General features: G+C 42.3%; 1 protein-coding gene across 1 annotated transcript in view; it reads right to left on the minus strand.

Annotated features, from left to right (window-relative positions):
* Positions 1–296: 296 nt before the first annotated feature.
* LOC115166614 (tetraspanin-17) overlaps positions 297–21,228 on the minus strand; it is a 51,406-nt gene continuing 30,474 nt past the window's right edge. The window contains exons 4-8 of the mRNA XM_029720394.1: positions 17,927–18,097; positions 15,869–15,994; positions 15,607–15,654; positions 8,086–8,202; positions 297–4,770 (exon numbers count right to left, since the gene is read on the minus strand). Of these exons, the coding sequence (XP_029576254.1) occupies positions 4,705–4,770; positions 8,086–8,202; positions 15,607–15,654; positions 15,869–15,994; positions 17,927–18,097 (528 nt within the window). The 3' untranslated portion in view covers positions 297–4,704. The remainder of the gene's footprint in view (positions 4,771–8,085; positions 8,203–15,606; positions 15,655–15,868; positions 15,995–17,926; positions 18,098–21,228) is intronic.

Raw genomic sequence — 21,228 nt, forward strand, 5'->3', positions numbered from 1 at the left:
GCCACACAAAATATTGACACTTTGGGCCCAATTTGGACATTTTCACTTAGGGGTGTACTCACTTTTGTTGCCAGCGGTTTAGACATTAATGGCTGTGTTGTGTTATTTTGAGGGGACAGCAAATTTACACTGTTATACAAGCTGTACACTCACTACTTTATATTGTAGCAAAGTGTCATTTCTTCAGTGTTGTCACATGAAAAGATAGACTCAAATATTTACAAAAATGTGAGGGGTGTACTCACTTTTGTGAGACACTGTATGTTGACACATCAAAACTTGCGATGGAGGCCAGATGTTTTTAATAAATCATTTTTAATTTAATATGAAAAATAAGTATATTTGTAACACAATGTAAAGTGTAAGAAACCATGTCCCACAACCAGTCATTTTAATCGTTTTCAGCATTTCTTTACAATATAACCCTTTAAGATGTTAACAAGTTGAAAATCAAAACATTGCTAAAAAAAAAAAAAGTTTTAAATAAATCTGTTACTCGTTTACATTCCAGCTGTATTGATGACAACATGGAATTCAAGAAATGAAGACAAAAAAGCATCTTCAACATTTCTCCCATCAAAAACACATGAATGCTACATTTTTCAACATAAGAAGAAGAGCAAGATACAGGAAATATCCTTTTGAATTATCTTAAATGGAATGGCTATGGTACTGTCACTGCGGTGATAGAAATTACACACAATGCCATTTTCCAGTTCAGGACAAACATTTCACTTATAAACCTTAAATCGCCATACTGTAACTTTTCATTGAAACTACGTCCTCAGAAAGTACAAATAAAACTATGAACTACTGGCTTTCTGTCATGGCGCTGTTATAGGTATTACCAAACAGTTAAGAGATTCTCTGCACCTCTCAGTGTCTTTCTGACAGGCGACGGAACAAATCCAACCACTAGCTTTAAAAGGACATCTCTCTAAGATGGAGGTAGACTCCGGAAATGTTCCAAGCTATGAGGGGAACGTAAAATAAAATATCTTAAAAAGGCTTTCAGATAAAATTAAAAAAACTCCCAACAAACCGGTTAGTTACAGACGGCAGTAACCACAGACACCCCTTTACGTTAGAAAACAGAGAAAGAAATCAGTCATGTTCTGTGAAAACACCAGACGCCACCAACCCAGTGTGTACTACAAATCCTAAGAATCATTGATAAAAATTCACATTGAGGTTTGCGAACTTAAAACACAAAGACAATATTGTGTATCTATAATAGATCAGTCTTGTCTAATGAGGAGAAAACCATAGCTGACGTCCGGAACTTGGGTAGACATAGAGCCTCACTCAGGTCTAGACACGCTTTGAAATCGACCAATCATTCATGAAGCAGTTGTGTCGTAATAAAATGTGAAAAGCACCAAAATGTTGCAGATTCATTTATCTGAGATGAAGTGGTTGGAAAAGACAATGCACATACACAGGAAGTAGCACAGGAAATAACACAGGAAGTAACACAGAAAATAACACAGGAAGTAACACAGGAAGTAACACAGGAAATAACACAGGAAGTAGCACAGGAAGTAACACAGGAAATAACACAGGAAGTAGCACAGGAAGTAACACAGGAAAGAAAGGAAGTAAATCAAACCCCTTGAAAATGGAATGTAACTCTTTGATATGGAGCCTCTATATAGTTTCCTGTCTACCCATCCACATGGCTCCAGCCAGACGCCACACCCACCAAGGTTTCTTCTCCACCATGAGTCTGGCTTCCTCCCAGAGGACTTCTCAAACGCAAACACATTCAAACCGTTCTGATTGGTCCAAGAAACCGATGGGTTGAACCCGAGCTGGCCTACATGAATTATAAATCGCGTCATTTTAACGTCAGCACAGACTCATTTGATAGAGAGAATAACGGCTGCATTGAAACTTTAAAACAAACATCCTGTTCTAATATCAACTGTAATCTTTCATTTTGTCTGCATAAAAACCTGGCCTGGCACACTAATTGACAGTTGTCATATTCAGGCAAACCATCGAGGAACTGATTGGTAAAGAAATAGCCGTTAGCTATAGTCTGGTCGTCATTATCAAGGCTATACCCTGATGGTTGTCATATTCAGGCCAACCATCGATCGAGGCTACTTGAAGAACGACAGTAGTGTTCCTTAAAAACACCCAGGGCCCATGCTGCTGGACTGCAGCATATAAAGAGTGGGACATGGAGTTGTCTGACAAGCAGGGATGTAAATGATACAGAATCAAGCCTGTTATTACAACAATCAACCAACCAGGGAGAATCCCAAAACGAGGAGTTACAGGCTCCTACATATAGGCCTTGTATATACCACAGGAAGAGCTAGACCTTGGTAGGGTGTAGCTAGGGGACCCTGACCACTCCCGAACGCTACCACAAAGAGGAGGCTATAAATGGGTAGAAAGAGCTGACATTTTGGGTGGCTACTAGGACGAAGACGGACACTGCAGGGAATGTCTTCACGCCAGACAAATCCCAATAAATACAATGAATTCAATGTAAAACAGATACTGCTACAAATCTGATAATGTGCTGAAAAATGTACTGGGATGCACAGTGTAAACTCTGTATTGAAAATGTAATAATAAAGATCAGAATAATAACATAATTTACATGTCACCATGGTTACTGATAACGTACTGTACTAACAGGGAATGAAACATTCTGTTAACTTTCCCAGAAATCCCAGTTGGAAGATTCCCAGAATCAGGAAGGAATAGGCAGGAAATACAGTATCCTACAACCAGGATTCATGGAAAACATGGGAAATGTACCCGGAAACTCTACTCTAAATCCTCTAAGAAGCAAAAATGATAAAGTAGCATTCATGTTATATTGAGAAAATGTGTTAATATTTAAATATAAAGATATTAACAAGTATTTGTTATTTCATATAAACAAATTAAAAACCAGTCCAACGAAGACAGACAACAAACGCAAGGAGAATTGTTTTTGTTTTTGTTGATAAGACATAAGAATAACAACAGGGGTGTAATGTAATTCAAGCTTCCAAAAGGTGGGATACCAGAAGAGACAGAATAAACGCATCAAACCAACCTCCGCATAACAGAGATTTAACGTCAGTATAACAGAGATTTAACGTCAGTATAACAGAGATTTAACGTCAGTATAACAGAGATTTAACGTCAGCATAACAGAGATTTAAAGTCAGCATAACAGAGATTTAAAGTCAGCATAACAGAGATTTAAAGTCAGCATAACAGAGATTTAAAGTCAGCATAACAGAGATTTAAAGTCAGCATAACAGAAATTCAACATCAGTATAACAGAGATTTAACGTCAGTATAACAGAGATTTAACATCAGCATAACAGAGATTTAACGTCAGTATAACAGAGATTTAACGTCAGTATAACAGAGATTTAAAGTCAGCATAACAGAGATTTAAAGTCAGCATAACAGAGATTTAAAGTCAGCATAACAGAGATTTAAAGTCAGCATAACAGAGATTTAAAGTCAGCATAACAGAGATTCAACATCAGTATAACAGAGATTTAACGTCAGTATAACAGAGATTTAACGTCAGTATAACAGAGATTTAACATCAGCATAACAGAGATTTAACATCAGTATAACTGAGATTTAACATCAGCATAACAGAGATTTAACGTCAGTATAACTGAGATTTAACGTCAGTATAACAGAGATTTAACATCAGTATAACAGAGATTTAACGTCAGTATAACTGAGATTTAACGTCAGTATAACTGAGATTTAACGTCAGTATAACTGAGATTTAACGTCAGTATAAGGTTAAAGTTTAGATCAAGTAAAAGGTCCAAAGCTTCAAGAACGCTGGGAGAGAAACATAATCTCTCCATATTTGTCTGTCTGTCTGCTGTTTGATTAAACTCAAAACGTCGACAGACTCTGAAAATAAATTCATATATATATATATGAACATGCCGTTCAAAAACAGGCTAAATATTTATTTTTTTTAAATAAAAGCTTTTACCCAGGTCCTCTATCTGTTTATTCGTCTTTCTATTCATCTCCTCAGCCAATGGGTGCATCTTCCTGGAGCAGGTAAACACACCCAGTGGAATTAAAGTGTAAACAACAGAGTCCAGTTTCTCAAGTCAGATCAGTTGAGCTAGACATCCACAGGAGTCCCCTGTGTGTCCATATGTACTTGTGTGTGTAAGTCCCCAGACCAGAGTGGTAATAAACGGTGTGTGTGTGTGTGTGTGTGTGTGTTTGGGACAGTAAACAATGTTTTGTGTGGTAGCTCCCGAGCCCGGCAGGACCAGAGGTAAACAGCTGTTTGTGTTTCCACCTCTCAGCCCGGCAGGACCAGAGGTAAACAGCTGTTTGTGTTTCTATCTCTCAGCCCGGCAGGACCAGAGGTAAACAGCTGTTTGTGTTTCCACCTCTCAGCCCGGCAGGACCAGAGGTAAACAGCTGTTTGTGTTTCTATCTCTCAGCCCGGCAGGACCAGAGGTAAACAGCTGTTTGTGTTTCCACCTCTCAGCCCGGCAGGACCAGAGGTAAACAGCTGTTTGTGTTTCCACCTCTCAGCCCGGCAGGACCAGAGGTAAACAGCTGTTTGTGTTTCCATCTCTCAGCCCGGCAGGACCAGAGGTAAACAGCTGTTTGTGTTTCCATCTCTCAGCGGTTCAGCGGGAGGTGAGCTGGATGTTGGGGGTCAAAGGTCAGAGTACGCTCCCCCTCAAGGTCCTGGGGTCACCAGTTGGCCTTCACGGCCTTGACGTCACTCACCAGGTTCTGAGCCAGGCAAATCCCAAATATCTAAACAGGAAATTACATCACAGGTTAGCTAAATTCCATTTCCTCTCTACCAGCCTCTGGCACATAGCTGACATTTATAGCATAGGTTCTCTGATTTAGAGCGACACACAGAGAAAAGGAAGTAATCATGATTCTCGTCAGCAGATGGCAGTCTCAAACTAATTCGACACTCCCAGCAGGGTTTCCTTTAGGAAAATGTCGGGGCAAACCGTAACCGGGAAGATTTTGATTTAACAGCCATTTGAGAAATTTACCGGACCCATATGCAGTGGGTGGATAACCGACTAGGGCGTCCAACACGGTGCTCATAATGACAGAAATCACATTTACAATATGGTAATGATATGAAACAGAACATTTACAATATGGTAATGATATGAAACAGAACATTTACAATATGGTAATGATATGAAACAGAACATTTACATTATGGTAATGATCTTAAACAGAACATTTACATTATGGTAATGATCTTAACAGAACATTATGGTAATGATCTTAACAGAACATGCACATTATGGTAATGATATGAAACAGCACATTTACATTATGGTAATGATCTTAACAGAACATGCAACTCATGTATTAAAGCAGCCAATAAAACGTCATTTTCAAACATTCGCCAAAATGCAACTCGGTGGGAAAACACCACTTTAAACAGGGCTCCTGATAAAACACCACTTTAAACAGGGCTCCTGATAAAACACCACTTTAAACAGGGCTCCTGACAAAACACCACTTTAAACAGGGCTCCTGGGAAAAAACCACTTTAAACAGGGCTCCTGACAAAACACCACTTTAAACAGGGCTCCTGATAAAACACCACTTTAAACAGGGCTCCTGGGAAAACACCACTTTAAACAGGGCTCCTGGGAAAACACCACTTTAAACAGGGCTCCTGATTAAAACACCACTTTAAACAGGGCTCCTGGGAAAACACCACTTTAAACAGGGCTCCTGATAAAGGTTCCATATGTGACAAGAGACGAAAACATCTGTTAGAAACTTAGAAAGAAGGGGAATCTAAAGATGCAACAACTAGGACGGGTTGCTAATACGACTAGGATTAGGAATGCACATTTTGGGGAATATTCAGAGGTGGAAACTTTCTGTGGGAATTAACGGGAATATATGGAAATTAATGGAAATATATGCAAATTAATATTAATACAATTTAAATGTAGGTGTTTTTTTTGCATTGGATATATTTACCATATCATATGGAGACAGAAACATAAACCTTTTACCTTATCATAAGTAGACATAATTGCAAATTATTAAATCCTTCCAATAGAAAAAAAAGAAAATTTAGTTACGAATTGAACTTTAATTAAATGAGTTGACTCTTCACATGAGATGATTTCACTGAACAACAAAAGAAAGGGAATATTGATCCATCACATTTCCCCAAAAACATTTTCAACATATCATCTGTAAAATGATAGTCTAGAAACTAAAGCTTTGGTTGTCTTCCTCTCAGGCTTCCATGTCTTCTCCCTGGACCTCCTCAAAGTCCACCTCTTGGACATCAGACTCTGAGGCCTCATCTTCACTGTCACTTTTATTGCATCTCCATCCGAAAGCCCCCCCAGAAGTTGCGGTCAAACAAATTAAGCTTTATTACCAAAGCATTATTGTAAACACATCGTTCGTGACCGGTGTTTGCCTGTTTGCAGACTTCTTTGTACAGCTTTGAAAGTGCTACTGTATCTTTTTTGGCACGCAAAGACCCAAACGGCATTCCATTGTATGTTGTGAAGCTAATAGCAGTGACGCTTTTACTGTGTAACTCCGGTAGGGCAACATCGGAAAAATAGCACATTGGTAGTGTGTACCGGGGCTCGACCAGTCGGCGAAAGCCAACATCATCGACGACAGAGAACGGTTGATTGTCAAGGGCAATGAATTCCACTATCTTGGCTTTAATGGATTTCGCCTTTGAGTTGTCTCGCTGAAATTGTCATACTCTTTCAAATGACTGCTCGATCCACACAGCAGACATTGTGGACTAGGTTAGGAATGCTGCGTTGCACGTGTAGCGCACCATTTTACGTGGCGTCATTACGTCATCTACCTCCGTTATAGAGGTATGTACCTCATCTACCTCCGTTATAGAGGTATGTACCTCATCTACCTCCGTTATAGAGGTATGTACCTCATCTACCTCCGTTATAGAGGTATGTACCTCATCTACCTCCGTTATAGAGGTATGTATCTCATGTACCTACGTAATATAGGTATATACCTCATCTACCTACATTATAGAGGTATGTAGCTCATGTACCTACGTAATATAGGTATGTACCTCATCTACCTACATTATAGAGGTATGTAGCTCATGTACCTACGTTATAGAGGTATGCACGTCAACTTTGACATCGGTTTTTCACATCGGCGTTAAAACTAGACATCGGGCCGATACCGATGTTGACATTTTTAGCTAATATTGGCCGATTCCGATATGTTCACTGATATATTGTGCATCCCTAATTAAAACTATAGTTCCACGAAGTAAGCTATTTGAAAAATCTTTCCAACAATCTGCCCCTCGATAATCACCAATCCTCAGGATGAAAGAACAATGGAAATAGGCCTACTGCTGCATTGGCCTATAGGCTATGAGTTCCACGAGCTCATTTCTTTAGCTGCCACTGGATCACAGTGTATCAATGTGTTTATATGGCAAAGACCGATGACCTCACATTAGTTGAATTATAACTTTTCCCGATTTTTATCATTTTAATTCCATTTTTTTATTTTTTATTAATCGCTTGATAGAAACAAAAAAACTTTATTGAAATAAAACTGTTCCATGAAAATACACATATGAATATCATAACTGGCAAGCAGAATGGTAAAAAAATGGCAGGATAAATTGTAAGCTTCCCCATTGTAAGAAATCCCGCTCGAAATAGGCTCTTCTATATGCTGTGCGCATGTAATAGACGTGTAGGATAAATAAGACACATGATGACTAACGAAAATACACACAGACCAGTTTGATTACACTATATTATGCTAATTAACCTATAGACCGATAAGCATGACGGTCAAATGTATTTCCATCAATGAATAACAAGTATTATTTTGCAATGGGATTTTTTTTCTCCCAGTCATTTTGGCCCGGCAACCGTTTTATTTATGGGATATATTTGTTTTTGTATATGCCAAAAGCCGGTAATGGTCAACTAGCAGAAACCCTGACTTCCTGTCATGATGATGACAGCAAATGCAGACATAATTTATCTGATTCACACAAAGCTGATTCTTTAACTATACATTTGTTAAATAAATGTCTTTGGAAGTCCTCCTTACCTGTAAAAGTGCAATGCCCACAAAGACCCCGGCTACAATGATCAGGTTGTCCTGAAGCCACCTCTCAAACTGGCCCACACAACCCTTAGTGTGGATGTACTTCTGCTGGTCCAACTCCTGGAAGGAGGAAATGGGAGACATGTTTTAAATACAGTGTTTCTCCCAACCAACAGTTTGGAGAAAAACCTTTTTAACACCGAGTTAGCCAAACCAAACCACTGTCCATTAGACTATGACTCACAGAAAAATGAAGGATAAAAAAATGAATAAAATACTATTTGATTCCCAAATGACACCCTATTCCCTATGGGACCTAGTTAAAATAAGTGCACTTTTAAGGGAATAGGGTGCCATTTGGGATGAATTCACTGTGTCCCCTCTGGCATAGATAGTGTAGTATTAACATTATGCCAAGTGTACAACCCTTCATAGGAGGTCATGAGAGCAGCAATAAGCTTTGTGTCTCCATTAGAGCTGTGATGGTCTTGGAGGGGGGGGATTGGTGCATATCAGAGGAGGGGATTGGTGCATATCAGAGGAGGGGGATTGGTGCATATCAGAGGGGGGGGGGTGCATAACAGAGGGGATTGGTGCATATCAGAGGAGGGGATTGGTGCATATCAGAGGAGGGGATTGGTGCATATCAGAGGAGGGGGGGTGCATATCAGAGGAGGGGGATTGGTGCATATCAGAGGAGGTGGATTGGTGCATATCAGAGGAGGGATTGGTGCATATCAGAGGGGGGGGGGGATTGGTGCATATCAGAGGGGGGGGGGATTGGTGCATATCAGAGGGGGGGGGGGGATTGGTGCATATCAGAGGGGGGATTGGTGCATATCAGAGGGGGGGGATTGGTGCATATCAGAGGGGGGGTTGGTGCATATCAGAGGAGGGGATTGGTGCATATCAGAGGGGGGATTGGTGCATATCAGAGGAGGGGGATTGGTGCATATCAGAGGAGGGATTGGTGCATAACAGAGGAGGGGATTGGTGCATATCAGAGGGGGGATTGGTACATATCAGAGGAGGGGGATTGGTGCATATCAGAGGGGGGGGGTGCATAACAGAGGAGGGGATTGGTGCATATCAGAGGAGGGGGATTGGTGCATAACAGAGGGGGGATTAGTGCATAACAGAGGAGGGGATTGGTGCATATCAGAGGGGGGATTGGTGCATATCAGAGGAGGGGATTGGTGCAAATCAGAGGAGGGGATTGGTGCAAATCAGAGGAGGGGATTGGTGTATATCAGAGGGGGGATTGGTGCATATCAGAGGAGGGGATTGGTGCAAATCAGAGGAGGGGATTGGTGCAAATCAGAGGAGGGGATTGGTGCATATCAGAGGGGGGATTGGTGCATAACAGAGGGGGGGTGCATGACAGAGGAGGGGGATTGGTGCATAACAGAGGGGGGGTGGTGCATATCAGAGAGGGGGGGTGGTGCATATCAGAGAGGGGGGGTGGTGCATATCAGAGGAGGGGGGGGTTGGCGCATACAGTATCTCACAAAAGTGAGTACACCCCTCACATTTTTGTAAATATTTGAATATATCTTTTCATGTGACAACACTGAAGAAATGACACTTTGCTACAATGTAAAGTAGTGAGTGTACAGCTTGTATAACAGTGTAAATGTGCTGTCCCCTCAAAATAACACAACACAGCCATTCATGTCTAAACCGCTGCCAACCATTATTACTGAAACAGAAAACAGGTGGTAAATATAAAGATCCAGTCCATTAAAAAAATTGGAGGCCCCTTACACTTCAGTGTTGCGATGCAAAAATTCTAACAAATTGCACAGCACATAGAATTAAAAAAGTATTTAGGGATATTATTAATACTAATCAGACAGGTTTTTTTTACGATACATTGGAGATAATATAAGACAAGTACAGGAAACAATAAAACACTTTGAACAACAAGATCATTAGATAACTTGTTTTGGTTCTGCCCATATGTAGCTTGTTTTTGAAGTGTTTTTCCCCATATCTAGGAAATACCAGAAATATTAATATATAAACTCCGCAAAAAAATAGAAACGTCCTCTCACTGTCAACTGAGTTTATTTTCAGTAAACTTAACATGTGTAAATATTTGTATGAACATAACAAGATTCAACAAGTGAGACATAAACTGAACAAGTTCCCACAGACATGTGACTAATAGAAATGGAATAATGTGTCCCTGAACAAAGAGGGGGGTCAAAATCAAAAGTAACAGTCAGTGGATGAAGCTGTGTGTGTATAATGTGGATGAAGCTGTGTGTGTGTACTGTGGGTGAAGCTGTGAGTGTATAATGTGGATGAAGCTGTGTGTGTATAATGTGGATGAAGCTGTGTGTGTATAATGTGGATGAAGCTGTGAGTGTATAATGTGGATGAAGCTGTGTGTGTATAATGTGGATGAAGCTGTGAGTGTATAATGTGGATGAAGCTGTGAGTGTATAATGTGGATGAAGCTGTGTGTGTATAATGTGGATGAAGCTGTGAGTGTATAATGTGGATGAAGCTGTGTGTGTATAATGTGGATGAAGCTGTGTGTGTATACTGTGGGTGAAGCTGTGAGTGTATACTGTGGATGAAGCTGTGAGTGTGTGTATACTGTGGATGAAGCTGTGTGTGTATAATGTGGATGAAGCTGTGAGTGTGTGTATACTGTGGATGAAGCTGTGAGTGTGTGTATACTGTGGATGAAGCTGTGTGTGTATAATGTGGATGAAGCTGTGAGTGTATAATGTGGATGAAGCTGTGAGTGTATAATGTGGATGAAGCTGTGTGTGTATAATGTGGATGAAGCTGTGTGTGTATAATGTGGATGAAGCTGTGTGTGTATAATGTGGATGAAGCTGTGAGTGTATAATGTGGATGAAGCTGTGAGTGTATAATGTGGATGAAGCTGTGTGTGTATAATGTGGATGAAGCTGTGAGTGTATAATGTGGATGAAGCTGTGTGTGTATAATGTGGATGAAGCTGTGTGTGTATACTGTGGGTGAAGCTGTGAGTGTATACTGTGGATGAAGCTGTGAGTGTGTGTATACTGTGGATGAAGCTGTGTGTGTATAATGTGGATGAAGCTGTGAGTGTGTGTATACTGTGGATGAAGCTGTGTGTGTATACTGTGGATGAAGCTGTGAGTGTATAATGTGGATGAAGCTGTGTGTGTATACTGTGGATGAAGCTGTGAGTGTATAATGTGGATGAAGCTGTGTGTGTATACTGTGGATGAAGCTGTGAGTGTATAATGTGGATGAAGCTGTGTGTGTATACTGTGGATGAAGCTGTGTGTGTATAATGTGGATGAAGCTGTGTGTGTGTGTATACTGTGGATGAAGCTGTGTGTGTATACTGTGGATGAAGCTGTGTGTGTATACTGTGGATGAAGCTGTGAGTGTATAATGTGGATGAAGCTGTGAGTGTATAATGTGGATGAAGCTGTGTGTGTATACTGTGGATGAAGCTGTGTGTGTATAATGTGGATGAAGCTGTGAGTGTATAATGTGGATGAAGCTGTGTGAATGTTTTGTCAAGCTCTTGTCTTTTATTCTTTTCCCTTATAAATCTAGTGAAGCACAGGTCCTGTTGAGCCCCAGCAACAATAAGGCTCTCTCCCACAAAGCCTGTCTTTGTCTCTCTACAGAGACACTCCACCAAGGATTCCTTCGGTCCAAAGCTAAAACCTGTAAAACGACTCTCCACCAATGGGAGCAAATAGAATCCCTGGGCGTTCAATGAAATGTTTCAGATGGTGACTGAACTTCCCCTAGAGCCATTTCAGTTTGTCTCGTCTTTGTTAAAGCGCTCCTATCCTCTCACTCTCTGCTATTCTCTCCCTCTCTGCTATTCTCTCCCTCTCTCACTCTGCTATTCTCTCTCACTCTCAGCTGTTCTCTCTCACTCTCACTCTCTGCCATTCTCTCCCTCTCTGCTATTCTCTCCCTCTCTCACTCTCTGCTATTCTCTCCCTCTCTGCTATTCTCTCCCTCTCTGCTATTCTCTCCCTCTCTGCTATTCTCTCCCTCTCTCCCTCTCTGCTTTTCTCTCCCTCTCTGCTATTCTCTCCCTCTCTCACTCTCTGCTATTCTCTCCCTCTCTCTGCTATTCTCTCCCTCTCTCTGCTATTCTCTCCCTCTCTCTGCTATTCTCTCCCTCTCTCTGCTATTCTCTCCCTCTCTGCTATTCTCTCCCTCTCTGCTATTCTCTCCCTCTCTGCTATTCTCTCCCTCTCTGCTATTCTCTCCCTCTCTGCTATTCTCTCCCTCTCTCTGCTATTCTCTCCCTCTCTCTGCTATTCTCTCCCTCTCTCTGCTATTCTCTCCCTCTCTGCTATTCTCTCCCTCTCTGCTATTCTCTCCCTCTCTCTGCTATTCTCTCCCTCTCTGCTATTCTCTCCCTCTCTGCTATTCTCTCCCTCTCTGCTATTCTCTCCCTCTCTGCTATTCTCTCCCTCTCTCTGCTATTCTCTCCCTCTCTCTGCTATTCTCTCCCTCTCTCTGCTATTCTCTCCCTCTCTCTGCTATTCTCTCCCTCTCTCACTCTCTGCTATTCTCTCTCTTTGTTTGTGAACAGAGCCCCAGGACCAGCTTGCTTAGGGAACTCTTCTCCAGGTTCATCTCTCTGTAGGTGATGGCTTTGTTATGGAAGTTTTGGGATTCGCTTCCTTTCAGATGGTTGTAGAATTTAACGGCTCTTTTCCGGATTTTGATAATTAGCGGGTATCGGCCTAATTCTGCTCTGCATGCATTATTTGGTGTTTAACGTTGTACACAGAGGATATTTAGCATAATTCTGTATGCAGAGTCTCAATTTGGTGTTTGTCCCATGTTCTGAATTCTTGGTTGGTGAGCGGACCCCAGACCTCACAACCATAAAGGGCAATGGGTTCTATAACTGATTCAAGTATCTTTAGCCAGATCCTAATTGATATGTCAAATTTTATGTTCATTTTGATGGCATAGAAGGCCCTTCTTGCCTTGTCTCTCAGATCATTCACAGCTTTGTGGAAGTTACCTGTGGCGCTGATGTTTAGGGTGTCAGTGGGCTGACTGTGAACGCTCTGAGAGACTCTGGGTTGGAGGTCAGTGATAAAGTAGTCTACAGTACTACTGCCAAGAGATGAGCTATAGGTGTACCTACCATAGGTGTCCCCTCGAAGCCTACCATTGACTATGTACATATCCAGCGTGCGACAGCGCTGCAAGGAGTTGTGTTGGTTATGTTGTCATAGTTGTGTCTAGGGGGGCATATGGGGGAGGGAATGCTGTCACCCCAAGTAGGTGTTTGTCCCCCTGTGTGCTGAGGGTGTCAGGTTCTTGTCTGTTTCTGACATTTAGGTCACCACAGACTAGTCTCTCTCTCTAACTCTCTCTCTCTCCCCCCCCCACCCCACCCCAAACAAACTCCACAGGAATTGTGTACATTAAATGGCTTGTTTCAATACATGGTTCAAGGCAAAGACTACAAGGCTGTATACAGTAGGGGACGCTAACTGTACACAGTAGGGAAAGCTAACTGTACACAGTAGGGGACGCTAACTGTATACAGTAGGGAAAGCTAACTGTATACAGTAGGGGACGCTAACTGTACACAGTAGGGAAAGCTAACTGTACACAGTAGGGGACGCTAACTGTATACAGTAGGGAAAGCTAACTGTATACAGTAGGGAAAGCTAACTGTATACAGTAGGGAAAGCTAACTGTATACAGTAGGGAAAGCTAACTGTATACAGTAGGGAACGCTAACTGTATACAGTAGGGAACGCTAACTGTATACAGTAGGGAACGCTAACTGTATACAGTAGGGAACGCTAACAGTATACAGTAGGGATTGCTAACTGTACACAGTAGGGATTGCTAACAGTATACAGTAGGGAAAGCTAACAGTATACAGTAGGGAAAGCTAACTGTATACAGTAGGGAACGCTAACTGTATACAGTAGGGAACGCTAACTGTATACAGTAGGGAACGCTAACTGTATACAGTAGGGAACGCTAACTGTATACAGTAGGGAAAGCTAACTGTATACAGTAGGGAACGCTAACTGTATACAGTAGGGAAAGCTAACTGTATACAGTAGGGGACGCTAACTGTACACAGTAGGGATTGCTAACAGTATACAGTAGGGAAAGCTAACAGTATACAGTAGGGAAAGCTAACTGTATACAGTAGGGAAAGCTAACTGTATACAGTAGGGAACGCTAACTGTATACAGTAGGGAAAGCTAACTGTATACAGTAGGGAACGCTAACTGTATACAGTAGGGAAAGCTAACTGTATACAGTAGGGAAAGCTAACTGTATACAGTAGGGAAAGCTAACTGTATACAGTAGGGAACGCTAACTGTATACAGTAGGGAACGCTAACTGTATACAGTAGGGAAAGCTAACTGTATACAGTAGGGAACGCTAACTGTATACAGTAGGGAAAGCTAACTGTATACAGTAGGGAACGCTAATTGTATACAGTAGGGAACGCTAACTGTATACAGTAGGGAAAGCTAACTGTATACAGTAGGGAACGCTAACAAAATTGCAGCACATACAGTCATTTGGGGCTTCACAACATAACAGTATGCATAGCAACAATGCTCTGGTTGAGATCTGTATTGCGAGTACACACACACACACACACACACACACACACACACACACACACACACACACACACACACACACACACACACACACACACACACACACACACACACACACACACACACACACAGCATAGGGAGGCATAACCTACTTAATCCCCAATTATAGAGTGTAGTGCTGTGATGCTTCCCAGGGCTATAACTGGAGTCTAATCAGCACTTTTAGAGAAACACACTGTTATTAAGGAAGAGAGGAGGACAGAGGAGAGGAGCCTGAATGCTAGCTAGCTAGGAAGAGAGGAGGACAGAGGAGAGGAGCCTGAACACTAGCTAGCTAGGAAGAGAGGAGGACAGAGGAGAGGAGCCTGAACACTAGCTAGCTAGGAAGAGAGGAGGACAGAGGACAGGAGCCTGAACACTAGCTAGCTAGGAAGAGAGGAGGACAGAGGAGAGGAGCCTGAACACTAGCTAGCTAGGAGGACAGGAGCCTGAACACTAGCTAGCTAGGAAGAGAGGAGGACAGAGGAGAGGAGCCTGCTGAACACTAGCTAGCTAGGAAGAGAGGAGGACAGAGGAGAGGAGCCTGCTGAACACTAGCTAGCTAGGAAGAGAGGAGGACAGAGGAGAGGAGCCTGAACACTAGCTAGCTAGGAAGAGAGGAGGACAGAGGAGAGGAGCCTGAACACTAGCTAGCTAGGGAGAGAGGAGGACAGAGGAGAGGAGCCTGAACACTAGCTAGCTAGGAAGAGGACAGAGGACAGGAGCCTGAACGCTAGCTAGCTACTAAACCCCTAACTACCATGCCTGGCTAGATGTTCAGAGGAAAGGCTGAAATATCAGCCGCCTCTCTCTCTCTCTCTCTCTGGATAACGACCAGCATGGTTTTAAAGACTGATTGGGTCTGAGAGCAAAACACAAGAGAAAAACCAACCCCTTGAAGTCTCACGTCGTAGCCACACTGTGTGTTAAGGACATCTTCCTGAAACGAATGAAAGCAAAACAATCATGAGAATAGAAGAAAGTGAATATGTTCATGTGTTAATAAACTGAATTAAGTCTGAGGTTTATAATGTAGTTCTATAGCCCAGTAATGGTATCTTACGGCAGGGTCTGTAGAATATGTTCATGTGTTAATAAACTGAATTAAGTCTGAGGTTTATAATGTAGTTCTATAGCCCAGTAAGGTATCTTACGGCAGGATCTTTGACGCAGCAGGAGAAGGGGACGCCACAACGCTCTCTACTTGGGTTAAACTCAGTGCAGTTGAAGTAGATATTCAGGTTCCAGTCATTAGGACCGTGGGCTCCACAGCACGACCACTAAAACACACACACACACACACACACACACACACACACACACACACACACACACACACACACACACACACACACACACACACACACACACACACACACACACACACACACGTATAAGGCTTTGTTACATGTTATAACCACCTATGAGCCTTTAGCATTGGAGGTTGGTCCGAACTACAGATCTAGGGTCAGATGCAGCTATGTAATGACACTGGGTCCTTGAGCAAGGCACTTAACCCCTAAAATGCTCCAGGGACACTTTTCTACTACTCACATACAGTTGAAGTCTGAAGTTTACATACACCTTAGCCAAATACATTTAAAAACTCAGTTTTTCACAATTCCTGACATTTAATCCTAGTAAAAAAAAAATTAAGAATGTGAAATGTCAGAATAATAGAAGAGAGAATGATTTATTTCAGCTTTTATTTCTTTCATCACATTCCCAGTGGGTCAGAAGTTTACATACACTCGATTAGTATTTGGTAGCATTGCCTTTAAATTGTTTAACTTGGGTCAAACATTTCAGGTAGCCTTCCACAAGCTTCCCACAATAAGTTGGGTGAATTTTGGCCCATTCCTCCTGACAGAGCTGGTGTAACTTAGTCAGGTTTGTAGGCCTTCTTGCTCGCACATGCTTTTTCAGTTCTACCCACAAATTTTCTATAGGATTGAGGTCAGGGCTTTGTGATGGCAACTCCAATACCTTCACTTTGTTGTCCTTAAGCCATTTTGCCACAACTTCGGAAGTATGCTTGGGGTCATTGTCCATTTGGAAGACCCATTTGCGACCAAGCTTTAACTTCCTGACTGATGTCTTGAGATGTTGCTTCAATATATCCACATCATTTTCATGCCTCATGATGCCATCTATTTTGCGAAGTGCACCAGTCCCTCCTGCAGCAAAGCACCCCCACAACATGATGCTGCCACCCCAGTGCTTCACAGTTGGGATGGTGTTCTTTGGCTTGCAAGCCTCCCCCTTTTTCCTCCAAACATAATGATAGTCATTATGGCCAAACAGTTCTATTTTTGTTTCATCAGACCAGAGGACGTTTCTCCAAAAAGTACGATCTTTGTCCCCATGTGCAGTTGCAAACCGTAGTCTGGCTTTTTTATGCCGGTTTTGGAGCAGTGGCTTCTTCCTTGCTGAGCGCCCTTTCAGGTTATGTCGATATAGGACTCGTTTTACTGTGGATATAGATACTTTTGTACCTGTTTCTTCCAGCATCTTCACAAGGTCCTTTGCTGCTGTTCTGGGATTGATTTGCACTTTTCGCACCGAAGTACGTTCATCTCTAGGAGATAGAACGCGTCTCCTTCCTGAGCGGAACGACGGCTGCGTGGCCCCATGGTGTTTAAACTTGCATACTATTGTTTGTACAGATGAACGTGGTACCTTCAGGCATTTGGAAATTGCTCCCAAGGATGAACCAGACTTGTGGAGGTCTACATTTTGTTTCTGAGGTCTTGGCTGATTTCTTTGGATTTTCCCATGATGTCAAGCAAAGAAGCACTGAGTTTGAAGGTAGGCCTTGAAATACATCCACAGGAACACCTCCAATTGACTCAAATGATGTCAATTAGCCTATCAGAAGCTTCTAAAGCTATGACATAATTTCCTGGAATTTTCTAAGCTGTATGTAAACTTTTGACCCACTGGAATTGTGATACAGTGAATTACAAGTGAAATAATCTGTCTGTAAACAATTGTTGGAAAAATGACTTGTGTAATGCACAAAGTAGATGTCCTAACCGACTTGCCATAACTATAGTTTGTTAACAAAAAATGTGTGGATTGGCTGAAAAATGTGTTTTAATGACTCCAACCTAAGTGTATGCAAACTTCCGACTGTATTCCTGTTAACTCTATAACATCTCGTACTACTGACACATTCCTGTGTTAACTATATAACATCTATTACTACTCACATATTCCTGTGTGAAGTCTATGAGGTTCTGCAGGTCGATGTCGTCGCGGTAAGCCTTGACGTTATTGTTGATGAAGAAGTTGAGCTGGTCTTTTATCCAGTCTTTAAACACAAAGGTCAGGATGCCTGCTGTCAGCTCCAAGAAGAAGATCAAACCCAGGAACACTGAGAACTAGAACACAGAGAACATTAGAACATGTGAGAAAATAGGACATACGTATATTTCAGTGCTGTTCTAGAGATATCCGTAAACTAAAAGAGCATATCTATAATACTGTACTGTTCCGGAAATAGGTACCTTTGTAGCCTGACTGGCTGGCTGGCTGGCTGGCTGACTGTCTCAGAGCAGCAGTGAGACGCCTCAGGCCTGACTGAGGGACTGACTCGGAGCAGCGTTGAGATGCTTTATCTCTTCTCTCTCTCCTCTACTGTATGATGGTCAGCCAGGAACTATGTATTCTCTCTCCTGACTGGCTAGGAGCAGCGTTGAGATGCCCCAGGCCTCTTGTGTTTCATTATATCATCCATTCACTGTAAACACTGAGGAAACAGCAGAGCCACATCAGTTCTGGAGCACTGTAGACCCAGCTATGAGCTATTTCTTCTGTCTCTCCTCTTCAGTAGGATGTGCAGCCAGGAGCACTCTCTCCTCTCTCATAGGATGGCCAGCCAGGAGCACTCTCTCCTCTTCTGTAGGATGGCCAGCCAGGAGCACTCTCTCCTCTTCTGTAGGATGTCCAACCAGGAGCTCTCTCCTCTTGCCTTTTCTGTAGGATGGCCGACCAGGAGCTACCTCTCCTCTTCTGCAGGATGGCCTACCAGGAGCTACCTCTCCTCTTCTGCAGGATGGCCTACCAGGAGCTACCTCTCCTCTTCTGTAGGATGTCCAACCAGGAGCTCTCTCCTCTCTCCTCTTCTGTAGGATGACCAGCCAGGAGCTCTCTCTCCTCTTCTGTAGGATGGCCAGCCAGGAGCACTCTCTCCTCTTCTGTAGGATGGCCAGCCAGGAGCTCGCTCTCCTCTTCTGTAGGATGGCCAACCAGGAGTTCTCTCTCCTCTCTCCTCTTCTGTAGGATGGCCAACCAGGAGCACTCTCTCATCTCTCCTCTTCTGTAGGATGGCCAGCCAGGAGCACTCTCTCCTCTTCTGTAGGATGGCCAGCCAGGAGCACTCTTCTCTCTCCTGTTCTGTAGGATGGCCAACCAGGAGCACTCTCTCCTCTCTCCTCTTCTGTAGGATGGCCAGCCAGGAGCACTCTCTCCTCTTCTGTAGGATGGCCAGCCAGGAGCACTCTCTCCTCTCTCATAGGATGGCCAGCCAGGAGCACTTTCTCCTCTTCTGTAGGATGGCCAGCCAGGAGCACTCTCTCCTCTTCTGTAGGATGGCCAGCCAGGAGCACTCTCTCCTCTTCTGTAGGATGGCCAGCCAGGAGTTAATGGACAGAGTAGTGGAGGTAATAGCCACTGGGGGTGACAGCTGGCTATGAGGCCCAGTTTGTCTCTGTCCCTCAGACTCCATTGTCAACGTTGAACCTGACATAACTTCTCTGAACGATGTCAATTGTTTTCAAGATGCTTAGAGAACATGTTTAGTTCTCAGTAATGGATGTTTCAGGCTTTTATAAAACAAGTGGTTACTTATTTCCCATCTAGATCAATACCAATCCTACGTGTTCATTCATGGTAAGTAGCCAATTGCTATGACATTTCCATTACATTTTAGTCATTTAGCAGACGCTCTTATCCAGAGCGACTTACAGTAGAATGCATACATTTCATTTTTTATTTTTTTTTTCCTGTGCTGGCCCCCCGTGGGAATCGAACCCACAACCCTGGTGTTGCAAACACCATGCTCTACCAACTGAGCTACTGAGCTATGAATGACCTCAACTTTCAGATCAAACGAAGCTAGAGTTATTTTTGTGAATCAATCTAACATGTACTTTCTACTGACCGACCTGCCTGCCTATCTAGTGCCTTCACACTCCTTGACTTTTCCCATATTTTATTTTGTTTTGTTACAGCCTGAATTTAAAATAGATTACATTTAGATTTGTCGTCACTGGCCACGTTGTTATTTGTAGCAGCAGTTTCAACACCAAACAGACCCTTACGTTCACCACACACAACCTTCTCAGACTGTTAGCGAACACAAAACAAATATTATTGTTATATCAATCGATCAATTGATATTTGTGTTTTTTCATCAGAAATTATTGCTTATGGGTTACAGAGTTTAATGGTTGTGATATGAGAAAACTAAGGATGGTTCAACATTGTAGTTACTCCACCATAAAAGCCAAATTGACAGAGTGAAAAGGAAGCCTGTACAGAATAAAAATATTCCAAAACATGCATCCTGTTTGCAACAAGGCACTAAAACAGTACTGCAATTAATATTTTGTCCTGAATACAAAGTGTTATGTTTGGGGCAAATCCAATACAACACATTACTGAGTAACACTCTCCATATTTTCAAGCATAGTGGTGGCTGCATCATGTTATGGGTATGCTTGTAATCGTTAAGGACTGGGGAGTTTATCAGGATTTTTTTTTTAAGGAATTTAAGCACAGGCAAAAATCCTTGAGGAAAACCTGGTTCAGTCTGCTTTCCACCAGACACTGGGAGATGTCTGGTGGGAGACTGGGAGATGTCAACAACTTAAAACACAAGGCAAAATCTAGACTGGAGTTGCTTACCAAGAAGACAGTGAATGTTCCTGAGTGGCCGAGTTACAGTTTTCACTTAAATCTACTTGAAAATCTATGGCAAGACCTGAAAATGGTTGTCTAGCAATGATCAATAACCATTTTGACAGAGCTTGAAGAATTGTGAAAATAATAAAATGAGCAAATGTTGCACAATCCAGGTGTGGAAAACTCTTACAGACTTACCCAGAAACACTCACTGCTGTAATCACCTGCAAAGGTGCTTCTACGAAGTATTGACTGAGGTGTGTGAATTAGATCATTCTGTAAAGTTTTTTTTTTTAAATCAAATTGTTTTTTGGGGGGTTTTTTCACTGTCATTATGGGGTATTGTGTGTAGATGGGTGATCAAAAAAAAATATTTAATCAATTTTGAATTCAGGCTGTAACGCATCAAAATGTGGCTTAAGTCAAGGGGCATGAATACTTTCTGAAGGCACTGTACGTTCCTCCCTCCTCTAGATCAAACCAAATCACATTTTATTTGTCACATGCGCCGAATACAACAGTTGTAGACCTTTCTGTGAAATGTTTACTTACAAGCCCTTAAGCAACAATGCAGCTTTAAGAAAATAGAGTTAAGAAAATAGACTAA

Source organism: Salmo trutta, chromosome 3 (assembly GCF_901001165.1).
Source record: "Salmo trutta chromosome 3, fSalTru1.1, whole genome shotgun sequence".
Classification (NCBI taxonomy): domain Eukaryota; kingdom Metazoa; phylum Chordata; class Actinopteri; order Salmoniformes; family Salmonidae; genus Salmo; species Salmo trutta.